At 44.2% G+C, this 19,728-nt stretch overlaps 1 protein-coding gene across 1 annotated transcript in view; it reads right to left on the bottom strand.

Annotated features, from left to right (window-relative positions):
- Positions 1-19,728, bottom strand: part of Myo16 (myosin XVI) — a 394,847-nt gene that overhangs the window by 236,176 nt on the left and 138,943 nt on the right. Inside the window, 4 exon segments of the mRNA XM_052751634.1 lie at positions 2,570-2,675; positions 4,869-4,996; positions 7,591-7,656; positions 12,884-12,994. Coding sequence (XP_052607594.1) covers positions 2,570-2,675; positions 4,869-4,996; positions 7,591-7,656; positions 12,884-12,994 — 411 coding nt within the window.

Genomic DNA, 19,728 nt, shown 5'->3' with positions numbered 1-19,728 from the left:
ACCTCATCGAACTAATGTTGGGTTAGCAATAAAGACATGTGAGGTATGACACTGGTATAAAGCCGAAGCCATTGAAGAACTGAAGAATTGTAAATTCTTAACAGACTTGCTCAGTGCCCTCGCTGCTGCATGCTTCCAGATGGCAGTGCCAAGCTCCAAACAGCCGCTGTTGTCTTCTGTACTAGCTAGTCAGCCAATAGGTGGCGCTAAATAACTGTATGAAGAGAAATGCTGAGAAGTCTCCTAACTGTATTCTACTGTCTGCCTTGACTTTGAAACAAAATTATGAGAACAGCACACAGCCACAAAATTTTAAATAGAAATACACAGGAAAGAAGTGCCTACTTGCACCCTCGATATTTACTGATTAAAATTGTATTGGCCTGATTTTTTTCCATTTAATAATGTGTTGCAAATTTCAATAGTTAAAGTGACCATGTGCTAAGAGTGTATTATATTGTATGTCCTAGAAATAAGGGTCCGTGGGCTCCTTAATGAATATCCTCACATCTATCAATCTTCCTGAGCCTGTCATTCCCCTCTGAAAGGGACTTTTCAGTAAAGGCTTATTTAAATAATTGCAACAGAATTGAATGAACCTAAAACTCATTTGGGATGCAATGGGCGAGGCAATTTCCCTTAAAAAACGTGGCTTTTCTGTTCCAATAAATCCAATGACATGGAAAAACCCTGCTTCTGATCTTCAAGATTCAGACACAGAGGTTAGAGACAAAACATTGTTGCTGGGGCTTAGCTGCTCCCAGATTGAGGGGAAGAAAGCAACTTCTCTGGAGAAAGCAACTTCTCTGTGGAGAAAGCAACTTCTCCGTGGAGTAAGCAACATCTCTGTGGACGGGTCTCCACATTCCCCTCAGCACATGGAACACAGCAAATACCCTGGCAGGCTTCTCACAGTCTCACAGGACGGGGCTGTAGTGCAAGACTGGACCTCAAACAACTTTGCTGTGTGGCCTCAGACGTGTATGACCTGGAGAGGCGAGCGAGTTCACTTCTGGACCTCAGCACCCACCCTCCCTCCCTAGAACCTTTCATACGCAGCTATTTCTTTGTCTTTACTCCTTCCGCATGACTCCTGGAACACCATGCACCAGGACCATGAACCTCTCAGAGCCACCCGCCGCTCTTCTGGGCTGCATGTAGCTTTGACAAGGCTGTCTGTCACTGGTGTCGGTGACAGGAGGTTCCTTCATCACCCTCCACACGACTTTCACTGGCGACGCCCGCTGCCAAGCTCTCACTTTTATCTCTAGCTTCCTTCCATTTGTATCATCTTTACTGACTGAATAAAGCCTTCAGTGACTTTTCCTCTCGCACAACAGTCTGCTTTGGACATCAGAGCCTCTCCAGTGGGAGGTGTTTGTCATGGGCTAGGCCCAGGTGCAGAACTCTGAGGGCTCACAGTCTCTCAGGGCAGCTCTCCTGCCCTTCCCGAGTCACCTGAGAGCTTCCTCTCATCGTATTTGGCTCTCACTTTCAACCTCACTGCTAAATCGTTCTGTGCACCAAGGGTACGCTATTATTCCGCTAACCAAATCTTTCTCTCACACAGGATGCGGTGGCCCCTCAATCTACTGCATTGCACAGATGCCCTATAACATTATACAGATTTACAGTTGGTTCACAAATTCATTTGACACTTGCATAAATCCATTTATTCCCCCGGATGCTTGGCCGAACCTGCACTGAGCTTCAGGAACTTAGACAACGATATTCATGTGGATGATATTCAAAGTGGGGGACTCCCACAGTTAGCACGGAATTTGAACATGTCATAAGGAATGAGCAAAACCCACATATGAGTTAGAAGGCATTCCCCTCGACATCTGCACAGAACTGATGGCTCTGATTCCCCGTTACCAGCAGATTGGATAGAGTTACTCCTAACTTACTCCCAGGAATGAGAAGGTGCTCACTCCAACTAAACAGCAAAGCCAATTTACATAAAGTGATCAGAATACATTTTAGAAATTACAGCGCCTGTGCTCTTGCCAACAATCATTTTAATAGATGATTATTTTAGCCTGTAATTTAGAGGGGAGACTATTGTTCCCTGTCATTTCAATTAAGTCGATAGATTCTGTTATTTCCATTAGTTGACCTGCATTTATCTTATAACCGCGCTGATTTATTCATGTTCTCACTTGGGAGTATCAGCGGCTGGTACATTTGCATATTTAAATAAAGACTACTGGCTTGCTAGTTTTCCCAGGTTGACTCCAACTGCTACATTAGAGTTGTGGAGTGGACTGACATGTTGCTGAAGAGGGTCCCAGCTTAAAAAATAGCTATAGATTAAAACCATCCATGTTTTCTGGACCCACTTCTTTTAAAAATACTGAAGCTTTTTTGTTAGCTCTCAGGATGCTCCCAGCATTGCTTCTCAGGCAATCCTCAGCAGGAGTATGAGCCTGGGGCTTTCTGTGCAAACACCCAAAGATCTTTTCTTTTTATCTAAAATTCCAACCATGGTTTGACCATGATGATGCATCCTTGCATTTGCAAGTGACATTGTTCTTGGCACATATTCACCAACCCAGAAGCCACTTACATGCTTGAGTCTGGAGTCAAACATGGCGCGGCTGGCGCTGGCCCTGCCAGTCAGGTGCCTCAGGATCTGCTTGCTGGCCTGGGTCTTCCCTGACCCTCTTTCTCCACTGCGGAAAGATAAGGGAAACACACATTCACTGGCTTAGAAGATGGAGACAAAGAAAGAACCAGAGGCAACTCTCAGGCCCGGAGATGGTAGGAGGGTAGCACACACTTTCAGGGAGTTGATGGTCTGGCTTGACTCTTCAATCTGATGGGTTTGACCTGAGTCAGCACGTGTACTGTCTCGCTCACAATGATGTGTTGGACGACGTAACTCTAGAGGACCACCTGACACCTGTCTTCCAGCAGCTGAAGGGCAAGCCACTTTCTAATCAATTAAATGGAATTTTTTAGAAAAAAAAGTTGAAATTTTAATAATTGAACTCTCAACTTGATGGATGCTCCCCCCTGCCTTTTCTCAACTCTACTGCCCTGATTCATGTGAGTTACTGGTCACCAACTTTAAAATGTGACATTAAAATAAAGTAAAAAAAAAATTTAAACTAATGTTCGATTTGGTGCTAATTTATATAACATCTATTTTAGAGATATTCAACTTTTCCCTTTTACTGAAAATAGATTTTTTCTCACATAATATGTCTTAATTACAGTTTTTCCTCCCTCTACTCCTCCAAGCTCCTCCCCACCTCCTTTCCCATTTCATCCGGATCTACTCCTTTCTGTCTCTCTTTTTAAAAAAGAAAAGGCTTCTAAGGGGTAGTAATAAAATAAAATAAGATTAAAAAAAAAAAACCTAACACATTGGAATTGGACAAAACAAACAGAAGGAAAAGAGCCCAAGAGAAGACATAAGAAACAGAGACCCATGTTCATACACCCAGGAATCCCATAAAAACACTAAACTGGGAGCCATAACATATACATAGAGGACCTGATGCAGACCCATGCACATCCTGTGCATATCACTTTAGTCTCTGTGAGTTCATAGGAGCTTTGATCATGTTGATTTAGAGGATCTTATTTTCTTGGTATCTCTTCCACCCTACCCTTACATTCTTCCTGCTTCCTTTTCTGCAGGGTTCCCCAAGCCCTAGAGGGATATTCAACGTTTGATGACTAAAATCTGGGTTACCATCTGTCTGCGCTACTTTTGTGGCACAAGAGAAAAACACAGTCGGTGAGTTTTTAGCTTCCACTGAGCTCTTTCGGGACAACTTGAACACAGGGGTAGAAAAGGCTGAAGTCTTCCCCCTTGTCACCCTGTTCCACATGGAGACCATGCCACAGTACACAGCTTTAAAAGAAGGGCAAGGTGACTATGCCACCACTAAGTCTTGTCACCTGAGATCCAGTTCTGCTTATAAGGACTTGGGAGGCTGCTGTTTAATTTAAGTGAAGAAATGAGTTTTTTCCCTCAAAATATGAGGCATTATTAGCTTTAAAATCTGTCCTCAGGAAACATCAGTGGGGGAATGTAAGTGAGGAGTTTGAGGGAGGGAGTTACCATGAGCAAATGAATGTAGACTTTGGGGCAAACCAAATTTAGGCAGGTCTACCCATGGCGCTCCTACAGGGCACTGTGAGCTCCCTCTCAGCAAAGCCCCCAGAGCCGTCTCTCCGACCCCTGTCTTGTTTATTGAAGCAATGTTGAGTTTATTAAGAAAGTGTGAAGAGAGATGGCTCAGTGGTTAAAAGCACTGACTGATGCTCTAGAGGACCCAGGTTCAATTCCCAGGCTGTCCGGTGTCCGATCACGCCAGGATAAAAGAGAAAAAAAAAGGAAGAAGGTACTTCCCCTCACATCTCTTCGATTGAAGAGAAATTTTATCCCAGGGTAAACTGTCTTTCTGTGGTTTGAAAAATGGCTTTACGTTTCCAAGAAATCCCACCTCCAGAGGCATCCAGGGGGAAATGGGAGCAGAGGTGAATACCAGCAGCAGGCCGGGGAAGCCCTGCCTTGTGACTAAAGAAAGCCGCAATTTGAAGCCTGTCAGGATCCAATGTGGAGCAGCAGCTTAGGGCCAGTAGTTCAGCAAATGTTTCTCTCTGTGTGTTTGTTTCTTCGACTTGAAAGCAGATTCGCTGTGTTGCTGTTTTAAATCTTCAAGATGAAGTATGCCTCAGGCTATCGGTTACTATGGGCTCTGCTACACCTGGGGTGACTTCTAGAAGAAATCTGTCTGTCCCTTCTAACATGACAAAGGTGCTTATTGGAAAGACGGACTGCAGACGCTGTGAGTGGGGAAATGGAACACGCCCCAGTCCTGGGACCTGCATGTGACGACAGCCTGACTCACCTGAGGATGATGTTCTGTGGCCTTCGCTCCTGGAACAGCCTGTGGAAGGCCCTCTCTGCACAGGAGAAGAGGTGAGGTGGGAGCGATGGGCTGCGTTGGCCTGTGGGGCTCAGGTACAGCTGGGACACCTGCGGACAGCAGATCAAAGAGGGAAGAACCCTCTACTTCTGTCCACATACCACTCAGCTGAAGAGGAAATCTTGAAACTGAAACATGTTGCTGGGCTACAGAAACCCGAGGCATCTAGAAAACACCTGTATAATCACCCTTCTCTCAGTCCAATAGTGACAACACGGAGGTTTAGATTTTATCCTCATTTTTTTGGTCCACAAGCCTTAAACTATTCTGATGGCTTAAAGAACAGCACTTCTCAAGATTCCAGTCCAGGAGATGTCCATTAGATAAACTTAAACTGTGGCGGTTCACATTACACACAATTTCCCCAGTACTTGGTGCCGGCGCTCTAAAATCATTGGGATTGTGAGCACAGGAACTTATTTACACAATTCTCAGAGATATGGCAATGTCATCACCTTAATTTCAGTGACCAGTGACCTATGGCTGCCATGGGGACTCACTGCTAGTATTCTCAGTGCTCTGGTTTCTGGGGACTTTTGTTTTCTTCTAAGACATAGGGACTCAGTAAAAACTAGGTGACAGGAACAGTTCAGAGTCATGAAGAAATGCCAGGCACCTCACAGGGTAGCACAAAAGAACACAGCTTTTGTACTTGGATTATTGCTATGATACTACTCATGCTTGGCTCTGGGATCTGTGTGGCAGTTTCAAAGGGGGCATTGTTAATTAGAAGCAAATTGATCATCGGTATGCATTTACCAGGCATAAGGTGTACAGTGTGTATATATCACTACAGCAGACTTTGTAGGAACGTAATTCAACAGCAAAGGACAGAAATAGTGCCAAGCCTTTCCCTAGCACCTGTCAATAGCCATCCATGAACTAAGTCAATAGCCATCTATGAACTAAACACCAGTCAATAGTCATCCATGAACTAAATACCCATCAATAGCCATCTGTAAATGAACTCTGCGCACTGGGAATTTTCCAAAGTGACTGGGCAGCATCACCATGAGACTGTTCAACCCAAGAGGTGAATTGCTGTGGGAAGTCATTCTAGCTAACTGAAATCACAGTACGATTTTAAGACTAACAATTACAGATATAATCTTCTTGTATCTTAGCTAGAAAATATTAAGTATCAGATTCAGGTTCTTTAGGACAGGACACCTTTTGGAATGATCTCTGTGACATGCCATTTACCCATGCTCCAGACTTCTCTGGATATTAGTATGTGTCTCTTGTTTGATGTTGCTCTTGTTGGTTGTAGTTCCATTTGTTTACCTCATTACCCTTTATTTCTCCTTGATAATTATTCCTATTGTATATGGTTTTGTGTTAGGTTAGAACTTTCCTCCTTAGACAAAAGGGGGAGATGTAGGGGTGGTTGTCTGTAACCTGAAGCACTGCCCCTAGTAGGTAGCAGGTAACTGCTAGGTATCTGCCCCCTTACCCCCTGCATGCCTGAGACAGGGACCTCTTAAGACCTGGCATGAGTCCATGCTGGCTTTCTTGGCTACCTCATGGTCTTGGATGCTGATGCTGCAGATCAAGGCAGAGTTCTCCAGAGAACCTTGTGAACGGCGCCCCACCCCTCCTGGATTCTGAGCCCGACTCCTTTATGCTTGTTGTGAGTTAACCCTGAATAAATTCCTTTGACTATCAGATAGACTCTGCCCAGTCACTTTGGAAAATTCCCTGTGCACACCTCACCTCCCATCTCCAGGACTCTAACTTAAGAGAACTTCCCGTGCTCCAGCAGATCATAGATAGGGGGAATGATGGGGTGGGCCAAGTCATATCCTGGGGTCTGGGCCTGGGCAGCTGGAGGGTTGGTCTGCCAGATGTGAAATGGGACAACTCCCATGCTTACAAGTGTGGGACTGGCTGGGGACCTGACCCAGAGATGCAAAGCTGCAGGATCTCCACAATACAAGGCAACAATAGGATATGCAGGAGGAGCCCTAGAGAGGGCCCAGCATCAATGGGGTAATAGAAACCAGAGGCCTCGAACCAGACCAATGACTCTTTGCAATGAACACTTGCAAGTAAAAATAAATGGACAAAGGGGCTTACAGCGACTCACTGTGTCGCACTGCAGCTGCCATGACGAGATTTTTAAGTTTTTCCCTTTTAAATTTTCTCTTATTTTTTTCCTTTTTTTCTCTTAAATTTTGTTTTATTTGGGGGGTGTGCAGGGCAGAGGGTAGATGCAAAGGGACAGGGAAATGAATGGGATCAAGATACATGATGTAAAAGACACATAAAATAAACAAATAATAAATAAATAAAAGAGAGAACTTCTTTAGCAGGAAACCAAGTGTTCAGATAGGAGATCTAAACCTCATGATACCAAATCAGTCAAGGATGCATGGAAATACACAGTATTATTCAATTTATTCTGTCTGGTAGGCACCAGCGGAGCAGAGTTATGTATTTAAATGTAAAAGACACCTTTGGTAAAATAGCTTTGATTCCCTGAGTTGCCTCAGAATACATTGACATGACCATTGTGCTAATTCAAGTGAGAACAGTTCAGAGAAATGTTGTTTGATTAGTTGTTCCTTTAGTTTTTATGTCACCACATACACATGTGTGCCCCATGAATGTCACTCTAAAATGATATTTGGGGGCTTATACTCACCATTGTGGAGTAAATTGGGAGTTCTTTGAATGGGTTAACAAGCAAGAAGATGTCCCCGATAAAAGTCTGTCAAAGAGATGCAAACAGTTCATGAACCACATAAAAAGAATCATTTAAAATGATATAACTTAGAAACCGTTGTGGGAAATGTGACGAATAAATGAAAGTCATATTTTAATATTTTTAATTGACTCAAACATTCTTAAGACATATAAAATTCATATTCAAATTAAATGAAGTTATCAGGTTTGTTTCCACAAAACACAACCAGTGAAATGGTTAGATTCTAAGAATTCATTGCAAAGGGATTTTGTGAGACTCAGTCTGGATAAACAGTATAGAAGTAACATAAACAAACTCATAGCAAGAAGAAAATGGGACAGTTAATTTTATGCTACTATAGAGTTAAAAAAAAGACACAAAGTGTTTGTAAAGTTCAAAAACCAAACATGTTAATTAACAAAGTTGAAGTAATGATATATAAAGGCTTAGGAATAATGGAATAGAGACTATAGCTGTAGATTTAAGTACATATATGTCTGTAATTACAACAAACATAAATGTTACAAATACTGCAGCTAAAAGACAAAGACTATGAGCTGGGTGAAAATGGTAGACATTGCTACTTTAGAGAAAAATGCCACAAATATGAAGATCAGAACAGTTTGAAAGTAAAAGAATAAAGCCAGATACACATTTAACAACAGCAGCAGAAAAGCAGACCACATAGCCTCAAACCATAGAGATGTGGCTTGGGCAGCAACACTGGGGAATAAAAGGGATATTTCATAATGAGAAATTGACACAGCCACCAGGAAGACGGCAGTTCTATGCTTCCATGGTAGATCAATCTACCATCAAGTATCTAAGACAAACAATGAGAGGAGGAACCTCGGCCCATCAGGACAAGAGAGATTTTCCAGTTTTGTTTATTGGAATAAACAGATGAAAAATTGAAATAATTACTGATTTGACCAATGATTCATCCAGAAAGCAGATGCTAGAGACAGTAGACGTCTGTCCTCTAAGCCAAACACAGAACTGTAGTGGGTAGCCATTCCAGCATGATCTGGAAGTTCCAACCCCCATTGAGGCTTCGGTAACTGTCACGCCTACAAGGCGGGGCCAAGAGAGGACCCTGAAGACCTCCTCTCTTCATGCTTGGACGGGGGACACTAGAGGTGGACCGAGGAGAGTTCTCCAGAGAACACCTCCGGACTGCGCTGTGTCTTTCCCAGAACCTGCAACCTACCTATCCCTTCATTAAATAAATCTCTCTTTTAACTATGTGGAGTAGCCTTAATAATTTCACCAATATAGAACAGTTGTTTAAACCTGGAAGTTATGAGGGGCATGGTGTGAGGGTGGGAAAATTCAGATGCAATGCCCTACTGAACACTGGGAACCAGCTAAGACAGCTTAGGTGTTAACACTAGAAAATATATGGTAGCTGTTTACAGTGGTGGTGAGGCTAATTTTAACTTCAGCAAGGCTTCCCTATGCAGATCTACCATCAACTATTCAATATAACATTGGACACCCCAAATAGACACTCCACACTGAGGGAAAAAAATTATATTGGGATAATTATTAAAGGAACTTGAGACCCTCCTTGAATATGTGTGTTGAAATAGGCAAAAATATGATAATAGAAATAGGATTCAATATTATGATAAAGTCATCAAAGGTGATACTATAGAAACCCTCAGAATCGAAGAGGACACTCTGACAAACTGGACCACTACCACGCTCTGCGGTGAAAGGGTTTTCTCAGCTGTGGAAACAGTGACTCCCTTAGCTCATTGTCCTAACGGGTTGCTTTCTCATCACTCTGCACATCTTCTCCTCCAGAAGCATCTTTTGAGCAGTGAGCAGGCATCAGAAAGCACATCACAGTATGTCACAAGAGAGCCCTTAGAGAGTGAGGCCAGCACGGGTGGGGTGCTTCACGCCATTCGACCTCCCACAGAAGTGCTCCTTGGGGAGGTCCTGCCACCTGACCAGGGCCACCTGAGCAGAAACGGCATAGGCATCATGTGATGGGATAGGCCATGAGGGACTCTAGGGCTGTCAGGATTTCCTTGCTCCAGCACTGTCTTTAGATGTGCCAGGGGTTTCTGCATTGACTCTGCAGGCTGTTTCCTGGTGAGCCTCGAGTCCCATAAGTTTCTCATAGGCAGAGAATATTGCTGACTGGCTTCTCTGCAGCCCACAAAGGACTCTGATGTGTGTGGTATTCTCTCTGGTACTGTGGGCAATCATTATTCCGGACATGCATTGTTCTTACTCTGTGCATTTTCTGGCAAGCTCACGCTTCATCACCTGCAAGCCATTTTCTGTTTGAAGGTTTGGGAACTTCCCGTTGTGGCAGACTTGTGGAAATTCCCTGACATCCAATTGAAAGTTACACACTCAGGACCTGAGCAGGGGACAGCTGGCATGGAAAGTGACATCCCACAACAAATGAGATGCAGAAAAGGGGATAGACATTCTGTCAAACAATCAGGTCAGCTGCAGCGTCTGAAATATTAATAGCTCATCTCAGACTCAGCTGTTTGTCACAGATAAATTCATAATAACTTCTTCCTCTTGTGCTAAAAGGTGCATTTGATCTAGGAGGCATTCTCACACATTCAGTCTTTAAGAACCTTACATGCTCCTGTGGCATTGACGTGTACATGCATGGGAGCATATGTGCTTATGTGTATATGTGCATTTGTGTGTACTGTAGGGAAGACAGACACCAGCATACAAATAAGGAGAATAGTCAATCCATGAGTGGGCCGTGTGTCTGCAGAGGAAACCACATAAGAGAGAACACAGAAAGCAAGGGTGAAGCTGAAAAGGGGTCATGGGAAGTCCCCTGTGAGTGAGGTCATTGTGTGCAGATGAGAGAGGAGCAAGGGGTGCTGTGCACCTGGTGACACTGTCTTCGGAATTCAAGGTGACCAGCAGGACAGCTGTGGCACTGACGGTCAAAACCACAAGGGGCCAGAAACAGTCCCTGTGTTCTAGCTCTCTGCCGAATGACCGTGAATCCCTTTATGCAGAAAGTGACAGGATGCAGCATGTTCTGACAGGCAGTACCGTCTACTGCATTGAGAACAGACAGGAGGTCAAGGGAAACCCAGACCTTTACCTAAAGGATGGCATGAGATGCCGCAGTTGGAGTAGAACTCACGGCTGGGTAGCAGAAGTACAGGCTGCATCCTGAGTACATCTTGGAAAGGGATTTGTGGGATTCCCAAGACAAGTGGAAGAGGAGTGGGAGCCTAGCCAGGTGTTCACACCGGTGTCCTCACCAGAGACTGCCACCCCAGCTACTTGGTAGGCTGCTAGAGCAGGGGTGATGGTGACCCCAGTGACCCCAGGAGCATGGAGTGGGGCTGTGAGAGCAGGGGTGGTGATGACCCCAGTGACCCCAGGAGCACAGAATGGGGCTGCCAGAGCAGGGATGGTGGTGACCCCAGTGAGGTGACCCCAGTGACCCCAGGAGCACAGAATGGGGCTGCCAGAGCAGGGATGGTGGTGGGCCATAGTGTGGATGGGGTGAGTAGATGTTTAAGAGACAGAGCAACTGGTCAAGCAGAAAGGAATTGAGGAATAAAACCAACCCAGTCTTTCCATGGATTTGTTGGCATAAAACCCTCAGAAGGCTGAGGCAGAAGGATTGCAAGGTCAAGTCCATCCTATGCTACTGACTTCCAGGCCAGCCTGGACAATTACCAAGATTGTTCTCAAGTTAAAAAGCAAATGACCAGGGATATAGATCAACGGTACAGAACTTGCCTAGCATGCATAAGGCTGTGGATTTATAGTCCTTGATACTACAAAAATGAAACAAGTTAAAAAAAAAAAAAGGAAATAAGAAACACTTCCCGAAAGCACCAGGGAGGTAATAGAGACTGAAGCAATCAGGTTTAACCACTTATGCCAATGGCAAAATTACAACCACTGTGATGCATGTGCTTAATTTTAAATATATGTAGAGTGGCAGGCAGTATATTGAAGCCTTAAGAGGCTGGGCTGCAGCTTCATGGGTTAATGGGGACCTGACAATTCATTACTTGTGCCTTCACATTTACATGAAAATGACTTAATCAGATTCTCAGTAGATTAGGACTAAATGGGTGTTATCAGGGAGTGTGACAGATTCATGCACAATCAGAAATCTCCACAGGCATTCTGGCTGAATTGTCCTGGGCTCTGTAAGGAACAGAACAAAATCAACCAGCATGTGTGTGTGTGTGGAGCGGGGGACGACGAGCTGCATCTTGAGACTACAGGTTATCTGCACCGTTACCAGCATTAGAAAATGTAACACACAGAAAAGGGTCAGAACCACTTTTAATTCCTTCTCCATCTGAATAGTATTCTTCTGTATCCTTACCAGGATACGAAATCCTACACACATAGTTTACTACGCCGAGAGATACTTCCTGAGGACTGGGAGTGGTCAGACTCACTCTGTGCAGCCAGGGACAGGACTTAGCACAGCCCACAGAGTCTTTCCATTTCCTTTTCCTGAGTGGAAAAGTGAAGGTCTCGGAGGCAGGCTGAGATCAGGTAGGCAGCTCATCCACAGGTCTTGCTGGTCCTGGAAAGAGCTCCCATTCAGTCAGGGCGACAGGAAAGGGCAGCGTGATTGAACAAAGGAAGCAGAAGGAGGAGGACAAGACTAAAGTCTAGAGAAGATTTCTTTGTAGATGTAAGAGAGAAAGCAGGGAGAGGGGAGAGTCCAGTGGAACACAGCCAGAGACTAAATCAGACCATGAAAGGAGATGGGGAGAAGTGTAAGAGAGGAGCCATCAGCCAGGAGAAGCAGCTAGAACCAAGAGACCAAGAGAACTGCATCGCCAACATGGCCAGATTCTATAGGGATCAGGCTGGGGGAAGGGGAGGGAAGCCCAGGCCTTGGGAGGGAGAGGTTTAGGGCATGGTGCAGGATAGAAAGTGCTGGGAGGAGCCACAGGTACTGAATGATGCCAGGAGAGCTGGCCAGCATCTGATTTTACATGTGACTAGGTGCCTCAGTTAGCCATTTGTCCCAGGTTTCTGAGACTGAACACACAGCCTACCTGCAGAGTACTACTAGCTAACACTTAATTTGGAATTTTGCTGAACGTGACAGGTAACCTTCCTAAGATGAGCCTGAACTCTGCAAAACTCAACCCCGGTCATCCCCAGGGCCAGAAGCCCCCAGGGACCATCACTTGCAACATTCGTGGTCCTGAGAGGGGATTCTCAATGTCAATGGGACACAGTGATGCATTGCAGTTCTGCGGCCACTCACGTGTATCTGGTCATTTCCGAAGCGCTTCTGGATTTCATACAACAGGCTGCTGTCATTAAGCTCACTGAGCGTGGCTAGGTCATCGCTGGGAGCAGGAGGCATGAGCTGGACCTGCGGGGTAGAGCAAAGGCCGGTCTGATCAATTTTAGTCACTCTCCAATCAGCTCTTCACAGGTGCATGTTCCAATTTCAGAAGCTTCCTGAACTTCTGAGACTATGTGAATATGACTCCATTGTTAAAGGTGAGATGGTAAAGAGCTAGCCAGCCTCCATCTTAGGTTTAAAAGCTGTCTTATAGCAAAAACAAACTAGGTTCATTCCTGTTTATGATTAAACCTCTGTTTCTCAAGGATTGGGCTATACCCCACCTATAACCTTAACTACAAATGGTTTTGCACCGCCTGTTCCGGGAATGGCAATTATGTCTCTGTTTCAAAAAGTTGTTTATAACCATTATGCAACCCTACCTTTGTTTCAAATGGTTGTAAGACCATCTTCGAGGACCTTGTTATGACTATGACCACCTTGCATGCCCACCTTGAAAGCTCGTGCCTTTGTTTCAGGAGGGACTAACTTGCTATGCTTATATTCTGCTACTGTAACCTTACCTATTTTCCTGTCAAGTCACCCATGTGGAAACCCCCTACCCCTGGGCTATAAAAACCTTGTCTTTCTTACGTTCAGGGCTGACCTCTTAAACCCCCACCTTAGGGAGAGGCATCCTGTGTACACAAATAAAAAAGCTTGCTGGGCGGTGGTGGCACACGCCTTTAATCCCAGCACTCAGGAGGCAGAGCCAGGTGGATCTCTGTGAGTTCCAGGCCAGCCTGGGCTACCAAGTGAGTTCCAGGAAAGGCACAAAGCTACACAGAGAAACCCTGTCTCGAAAAACCAAAAAAAAAAAAAAAAAAAAAAAAAGCTTGCTTTAATTAATTGCTTGCTTTAATTAATTTGGCCGTGATGATTTGGGTGGGTTTTCTTTCTCCTCCTGCCATCTTTGGGATTAACATGGTTCAAAGAAGATAAAATTATTCAGATGAGGATTTGTGTGTTGCATATCTACAAGTGACACACACACATACACACACACACACTCTGCATGAATGGCATCTTGCACCAAGGTCCTTATGCCTTGAAGACCATCAGCATGTGGACTGATCCCTCCTAGCCCCAAACTTTAAGTCAGATCCGTGTGTACCAAGTCCCTGAAGAGCTCACCTGACAAATTCAAGCATTTGTAATGCTTCCAAAGCTAACCGCATGCTACTATTTTGGGCATAGAAAGGCAAGGGTTCAGTTTCTGCTTTCTCACAGGACAGGCTCAGCAGGGTCAAGTCTTCAGTGTAGACCCTAGATTTGGGGCCTGTGATTTTTTTATTCTGTTTTGCATTGATTTTAAGATTAATGTATCTGTGTGATTAGGTAGCCATCAGGAAGAAAAAAATAACACCTTCTACCTATAAAACGAAGCAATATTTCAATGATTATTTCAAATAAATTATTTCAACATAAATATTTCAAATAAATCTAGATGAATTTGATCTTTTAATTAGATGAAAATCAGCAATCTCCACGTGAGAACAGCACATGCTTAATCTAATGGGCACAAGGCATGCTCTGGCTGTAGTCAGTAGGCACATGACGGGATAGAGCAGGCTTTCTTACAAGAAGTAACAGGAAGTAACAGGAGAAAAATCTGCCAAGGGTCCTGTGAGCCGGGGATACACCAGGAAAGCGGGCTGTGCTTTCTCTGTTTTCCCTGCAGCCCATGTTCTCCTTGAATTTCATATCTGTATTGCACACTGTATTATTTATTATGTGTTCCTATGCTGAATAATTTAAATATAGTTATTACTGTTTATCAAGTTAGTATCTACAGAGTGAAAAATCATTACACATCTTAAAACACTAAATTTAGAACTATTCTCCCAAAGCTAGTGAATACATAACAAGATGAAGCCTTTCTTCTGTGTCTCTCAGGCTGCATCTTGCCCATGTACATGAATAGCAGAAGTGGAGACTGTCCTGGGCATCTTGACGCTCAGGAGGGTAGAGTGTTATACAACCCACTTAGAAGATACCATTGGTAAGGGTTCTTGAGCAATGGATACCAACCCATTTCTCTACATGAAAACACAATATTCCAACAGAAGCATGTTTACTCATTGAAAAACCAACTTGTACACTATTCCTGGTCTCCAAATTTCCAACCACCAGCCACCTGTCCCTAAGACTCAACTCATATGGAGAACTTGGCCCAATGTCAGCTCTGAGGCTGTGTGTAGCTTTGGTGTGCTTAGTCACACACCTCAAGAGGGCTCCAAGTCAGTGGCCACTCCGACAACTTCTGTGAGGAACACCCTGGAGCGGGGAGGGGGGTGGGCAAGTGTGGACATTGCTGGCTGGCCTCTTGCTAAATAAAAACTTTGTCAGTGATAATGGTTGAGGGAACTGAAGGTTTGCTAGGATTTATTTGGGAAGAGAGGAGAAAGTACCGAGAACACTGTCTATGGTGAGATCTTCTAGGGTAGGAGAGAGACAGGCTACATTCAAATACTTGGCTGGGTTGATGATTAATGAGAGGTCATCAGAGGTCATAACAAGGGACATGAGGGAGAAGAAGGAACCCGGAGAAGTGGATATAACCGATTCTTGCCAAAGGCAGCCCACAGGGACCAGACCCCACATGGAAGAGGATGAAGGCAGAGGGTTCCGATAATACATTCAGCAGGATTTCAGGATGAGAGTGGGAAGAGGTGATTTCTCTAAAGCCACATAGTTGGTGACTATTTTTCTTGTTGTTATAACCAAATAATTGACAAAAGGTGATTTAGAAGAATTTGGGCTCAGAGGGCAGGGAAAGGCAATCATGTCTGGCAGGGGGGCTGTGGAAGTGAGAGCAACTTACTTGCTCTACAGTGTCAAGCAGGAGAGAGAGAGAGAGAGAGAGAGGCTGGGGAAGCCAGAGCTCAGCTGTTGCCGTTTTCATTCAACAACTTTTATTCATTTGGATGAAGCCACTCACACTCAAGGTAGATCTTCTCTCCTCAATTAAACCTCTCCAAAACACCCTCACAGACATGCTGGAGGTGTGTCTCCTAGGTGACTTCAAATCCCATCAAGCTGATAATGAAGATTAACTATCAGAGTTGGTAAGTTAGAAGTTGGCCTGGTTACCACTGAGCAACCATGCGTGAAGGGAGGCGGCCGTGATGACTAGCTCTGGGAACACAGGCAGTAGTTCACAATGTTTCTAGCTTATCTACTCTCTGACAGACTTTATGTTAGCAGCTTGATGCAAAGACAGAGAGGAGAGAGAGGGAGAAAATGTTATCTTTCATCTCAGTGTGTGCTTGGTTTACTGGAGGGAGAAGCAAGGGTATAAATAAAACATCACAAGTGTAGAAAACACACAGAAGAAAGCAGATCTTTGGAAAAGTTTGCTCCGCGGTAATGTAGACTGTCCTCGTTTGGGGCTGTGCACAAGTTGAAAGTGGGAATCATTTGGAAGGACAAGTCTGTTAGGATGGAAGGGGAGAATCAGGATTATGTGTGGGAAGTCCTTGAGGATCCAGCATGGCTGTGAGTGGTAGCAAAGGCAGAAGGTATGCAGGAGGAGTGGTGAATCCCTGAAGACTCCAGGAAGGTCTACACAGTTGCAAGGGTTATGGAAAGCTGCCCAGGGTCTTAAGTGGCAGGGCCACGATTGGCTTCATTTTATTAAAGTGACCTTTTGGCACTTGGTGAAGGTAAAAGGTAGAAGTGCTGATCCCACTTAGTAATCACCAAATGCAGGAGGCTCACAAATGGAGGCCAGAGAGGAGGCAAGGCTGGACATGCTCACTATGCTGATTAGTTTTTTTGTCAACCTGACACCAGCTAGAGTCATCAGAGAAGAGGGATTCGCAATTGAGAAAGGCCTCCATAAGATCAGGCTGTAGCAAGCCTGAATGACATTTTCTTAATTAGTGATTGATGGGGGAGAGCCCAACCCATTGTGGGTGGTGCCATCCCTAGGTTGGTAGTGCTGGGTTCTATAAGAAAGCAGGCTGAGCAAGCCATGAGGAGCAAGCCAGGAAACAGCACCCCTCCATGGCTTCTGCCTCAGCTCCTGCTTCCAGGTTCCTGCTCTGTTTGAGTTCCCATTCACTGACTTCCTTCAATGATGAATAGTGATGTGGAAGTATAACCCAAATAAACCACTTCCTCCCCAGGTTGCTTTTTTGGCATGGTGTTTTATTACAGCAATAGTAACCCTCACTAGGACACTCACTGAGGAAGAGGAGGACTGGCATGCAGGATTAAATTAGACAAGATTGAAGGTTTTCTTCTACCAGTGAAAGTTTGTTTTGTTTGTATTCTACAGTCATAGAATGGAATTTTTATCCTTGGGTATAAGAGAAATCTAGAAAAAGTAAAAAAGTATACATTTTCCAAAAAGTCCTTACATGGAGAGATGTGAAACTAAATCTTTACCATGCATTCAGGCACCTGTGGAGGTCACAAGAGGGCCCTGGAACCCCTGGAGTTGAGGTTGCCAATGGTTGTGAGCCACCTGATGTGGGTGTTGGGACTAGAACCTAGGTCCTCTGCAGAAGCAGCAAGTGCTATGAACAGCTGGGTTAGTTCTCCACCCCTATCATCAAGTTCTTATTTTTAATGTCTTTGCAAGCATTTCCCCCCAAAAAAAATATTATGTATGATATAGATACATGTACAGTCAGAGAGATGAGTAGATATATGATATGTGATATATATATATGGAATGTGATATATATATGATATGTGATATATCTATCTATCTATCTATCTATATATATGGAAACACATAGGATTGCAAGAATGTTGAACAATTAATAAATAAGGACAAAATTAACTGCAAATTAGTATACATTTTTAATTCCCCCAAACAATCATAAAAACAAGAAAAATTGAGAGGTATGCCTTCCACCAAGGCAATAAAATTCATCTTATACCCAAGGAGAAGGCTAAGATGTTCAAGTCAGTTTCTGCTTCGAGTAGAGAAGGCATGGCTGCTATTGACAGGAAGTCCATGTGAGCCCTTCCCAGCATCCATCTGGATTCCCCGGTTTTCAGCCCCAGCTGCACATCTGCACTGGGTGGAGGAGAAAGCACTAGACTGACGGCAGAAGCAGTGTGCTCTCTGGTCACTTTCAGTAACACAGTGTGACCATCATGGCATCAGAGCCCACCGGGGACAGACAGCTCTTTGTAGCTATCAAGATTCTAAAGTCATCAGAAGAGAGAGCTCTGGTGCTCACGTCTAAGCTTTCTAAGACATGGATCCTTTACAGAGATTTCACACACACACACACACACACACACACACACACACACACACACACACGGGAATTGTTGTATGCCTTTTGCAGAAGAGTAGATGCAGCCACAGATAGTCCCTAACTATCCATTTGCACAGTTACAATTTGATGAAGCTGCATCTTATAAAGACCCAGAAGAAGAGATGCTAAGTGGCTTTGCTTTAATTTTCAAAAATGTTCCACATTACCTACTTGTTTCTAAAATGTTATTATGTCCTTTGTTGATTTGAAAAGTCTTTTCCAAGACTTTCCTGTGCCGCGTCAGAGCGTGACCCAGGCAGCTATATGGCATAGCCTCTTCTACGAACCATCCAGTGGCTCATTGCTCAAAATGTCTGTGATGTGGCTTGCAGAGGGGGACCCTAATGGGTTGAGTAAGGGCTACAGGTCAGTTAAACCCAGATCCCCACCATGCCCTCCTAGAAGGCTACCAAGGATTCGTAAGTGTTGATAGCAAGAACACAGAAACCCTACGAGGTCCCACAGATGCTGTGATGATGTAAAAATCACCTTAGTTTTGAAGAAGGCTTTATATCTTCTAGAAACCTCATATTAAATGGCCACTTAAAATCTATTAATTTGCTAGACAGAATAATTTTGTCCCCACAGAGACCCGAATCTCAGCATTTACATGAAAGAATGGGCCAAGTTTGTGCTTCTTTCATTAAATAAGAAATTATTATTATACTACTGCCAGGTGAAGGCGGATACTTAATAGCTTGAAGACAAATGAATGGTAACACAGAATAACTCACATATAATCACTAACTACAGGGCACTTGAGGATTAGCACTACATTGTAATGATTCTGTTAGTAAGTCCATTAGTGGTAACTAACTGATCTCAGTTTCTGCATACCCTGTAAGCCAATTAAGAAAATACTTCAGCCGGGCGGTGGTGGCGCACGCCTTTAATCCCAGCACTCGGGAGGCAGAGCCAGGTGGATCTCTGTGAGTTCGAGGCCAGCCTGGTCTCCAAAGCGAGTTCCAGGAAAGGCGCAAAGCTACACAGAGAAACCCTGTCTCGAAAAACCAAAAAAAAAAAAAAAAGAAAATACTTCAGCCGGGCGGTGGTGGCGCACGCCTTTAATCCCAGCACTCGGGAGGCAGAGCCAGGCGGATCTCTGTGAGTTCGAGGCCAGCCTGGTCTACAGAGCGAGATCCAGGAAAGGCGCAAAGCTACACAGAGAAACCCTGTCTCGAAAAACCAAAAAAAAAAAGAAAGAAAATACTTCAAAATAACGGCCATCAAATGGCCTCCTCCCAAATATCTTTGGTTTCTTTGATTTATCTAAAGCAATTTTAATTAAAGTTTAATCCTCAGAAGAGGGTATCCTGTTTGGTGTTAACCATTGATGAGACACAACATAGAATCACCTGCAAAGAGTGTTAATAAAAAATTAGATCAGGTTGGTCTGTAGAAATGTCTATGGGGGAGTGTCTTGATCATTAATTGAAGTAGAAAGACCCAGTCCATTGTGGGCAGTGACATCCCTAGGAAAGA

The sequence above is a fragment of the Peromyscus californicus genome, unplaced genomic scaffold (assembly GCF_007827085.1).
Source record: "Peromyscus californicus insignis strain IS unplaced genomic scaffold, ASM782708v3 Scaffold_23__1_contigs__length_62951481, whole genome shotgun sequence".
NCBI lineage: Eukaryota > Metazoa > Chordata > Mammalia > Rodentia > Cricetidae > Peromyscus > Peromyscus californicus.
The sequence above is the reverse complement of the archived record's forward strand: the minus strand, read 5'-3'. Positions and strand labels throughout refer to the sequence as shown.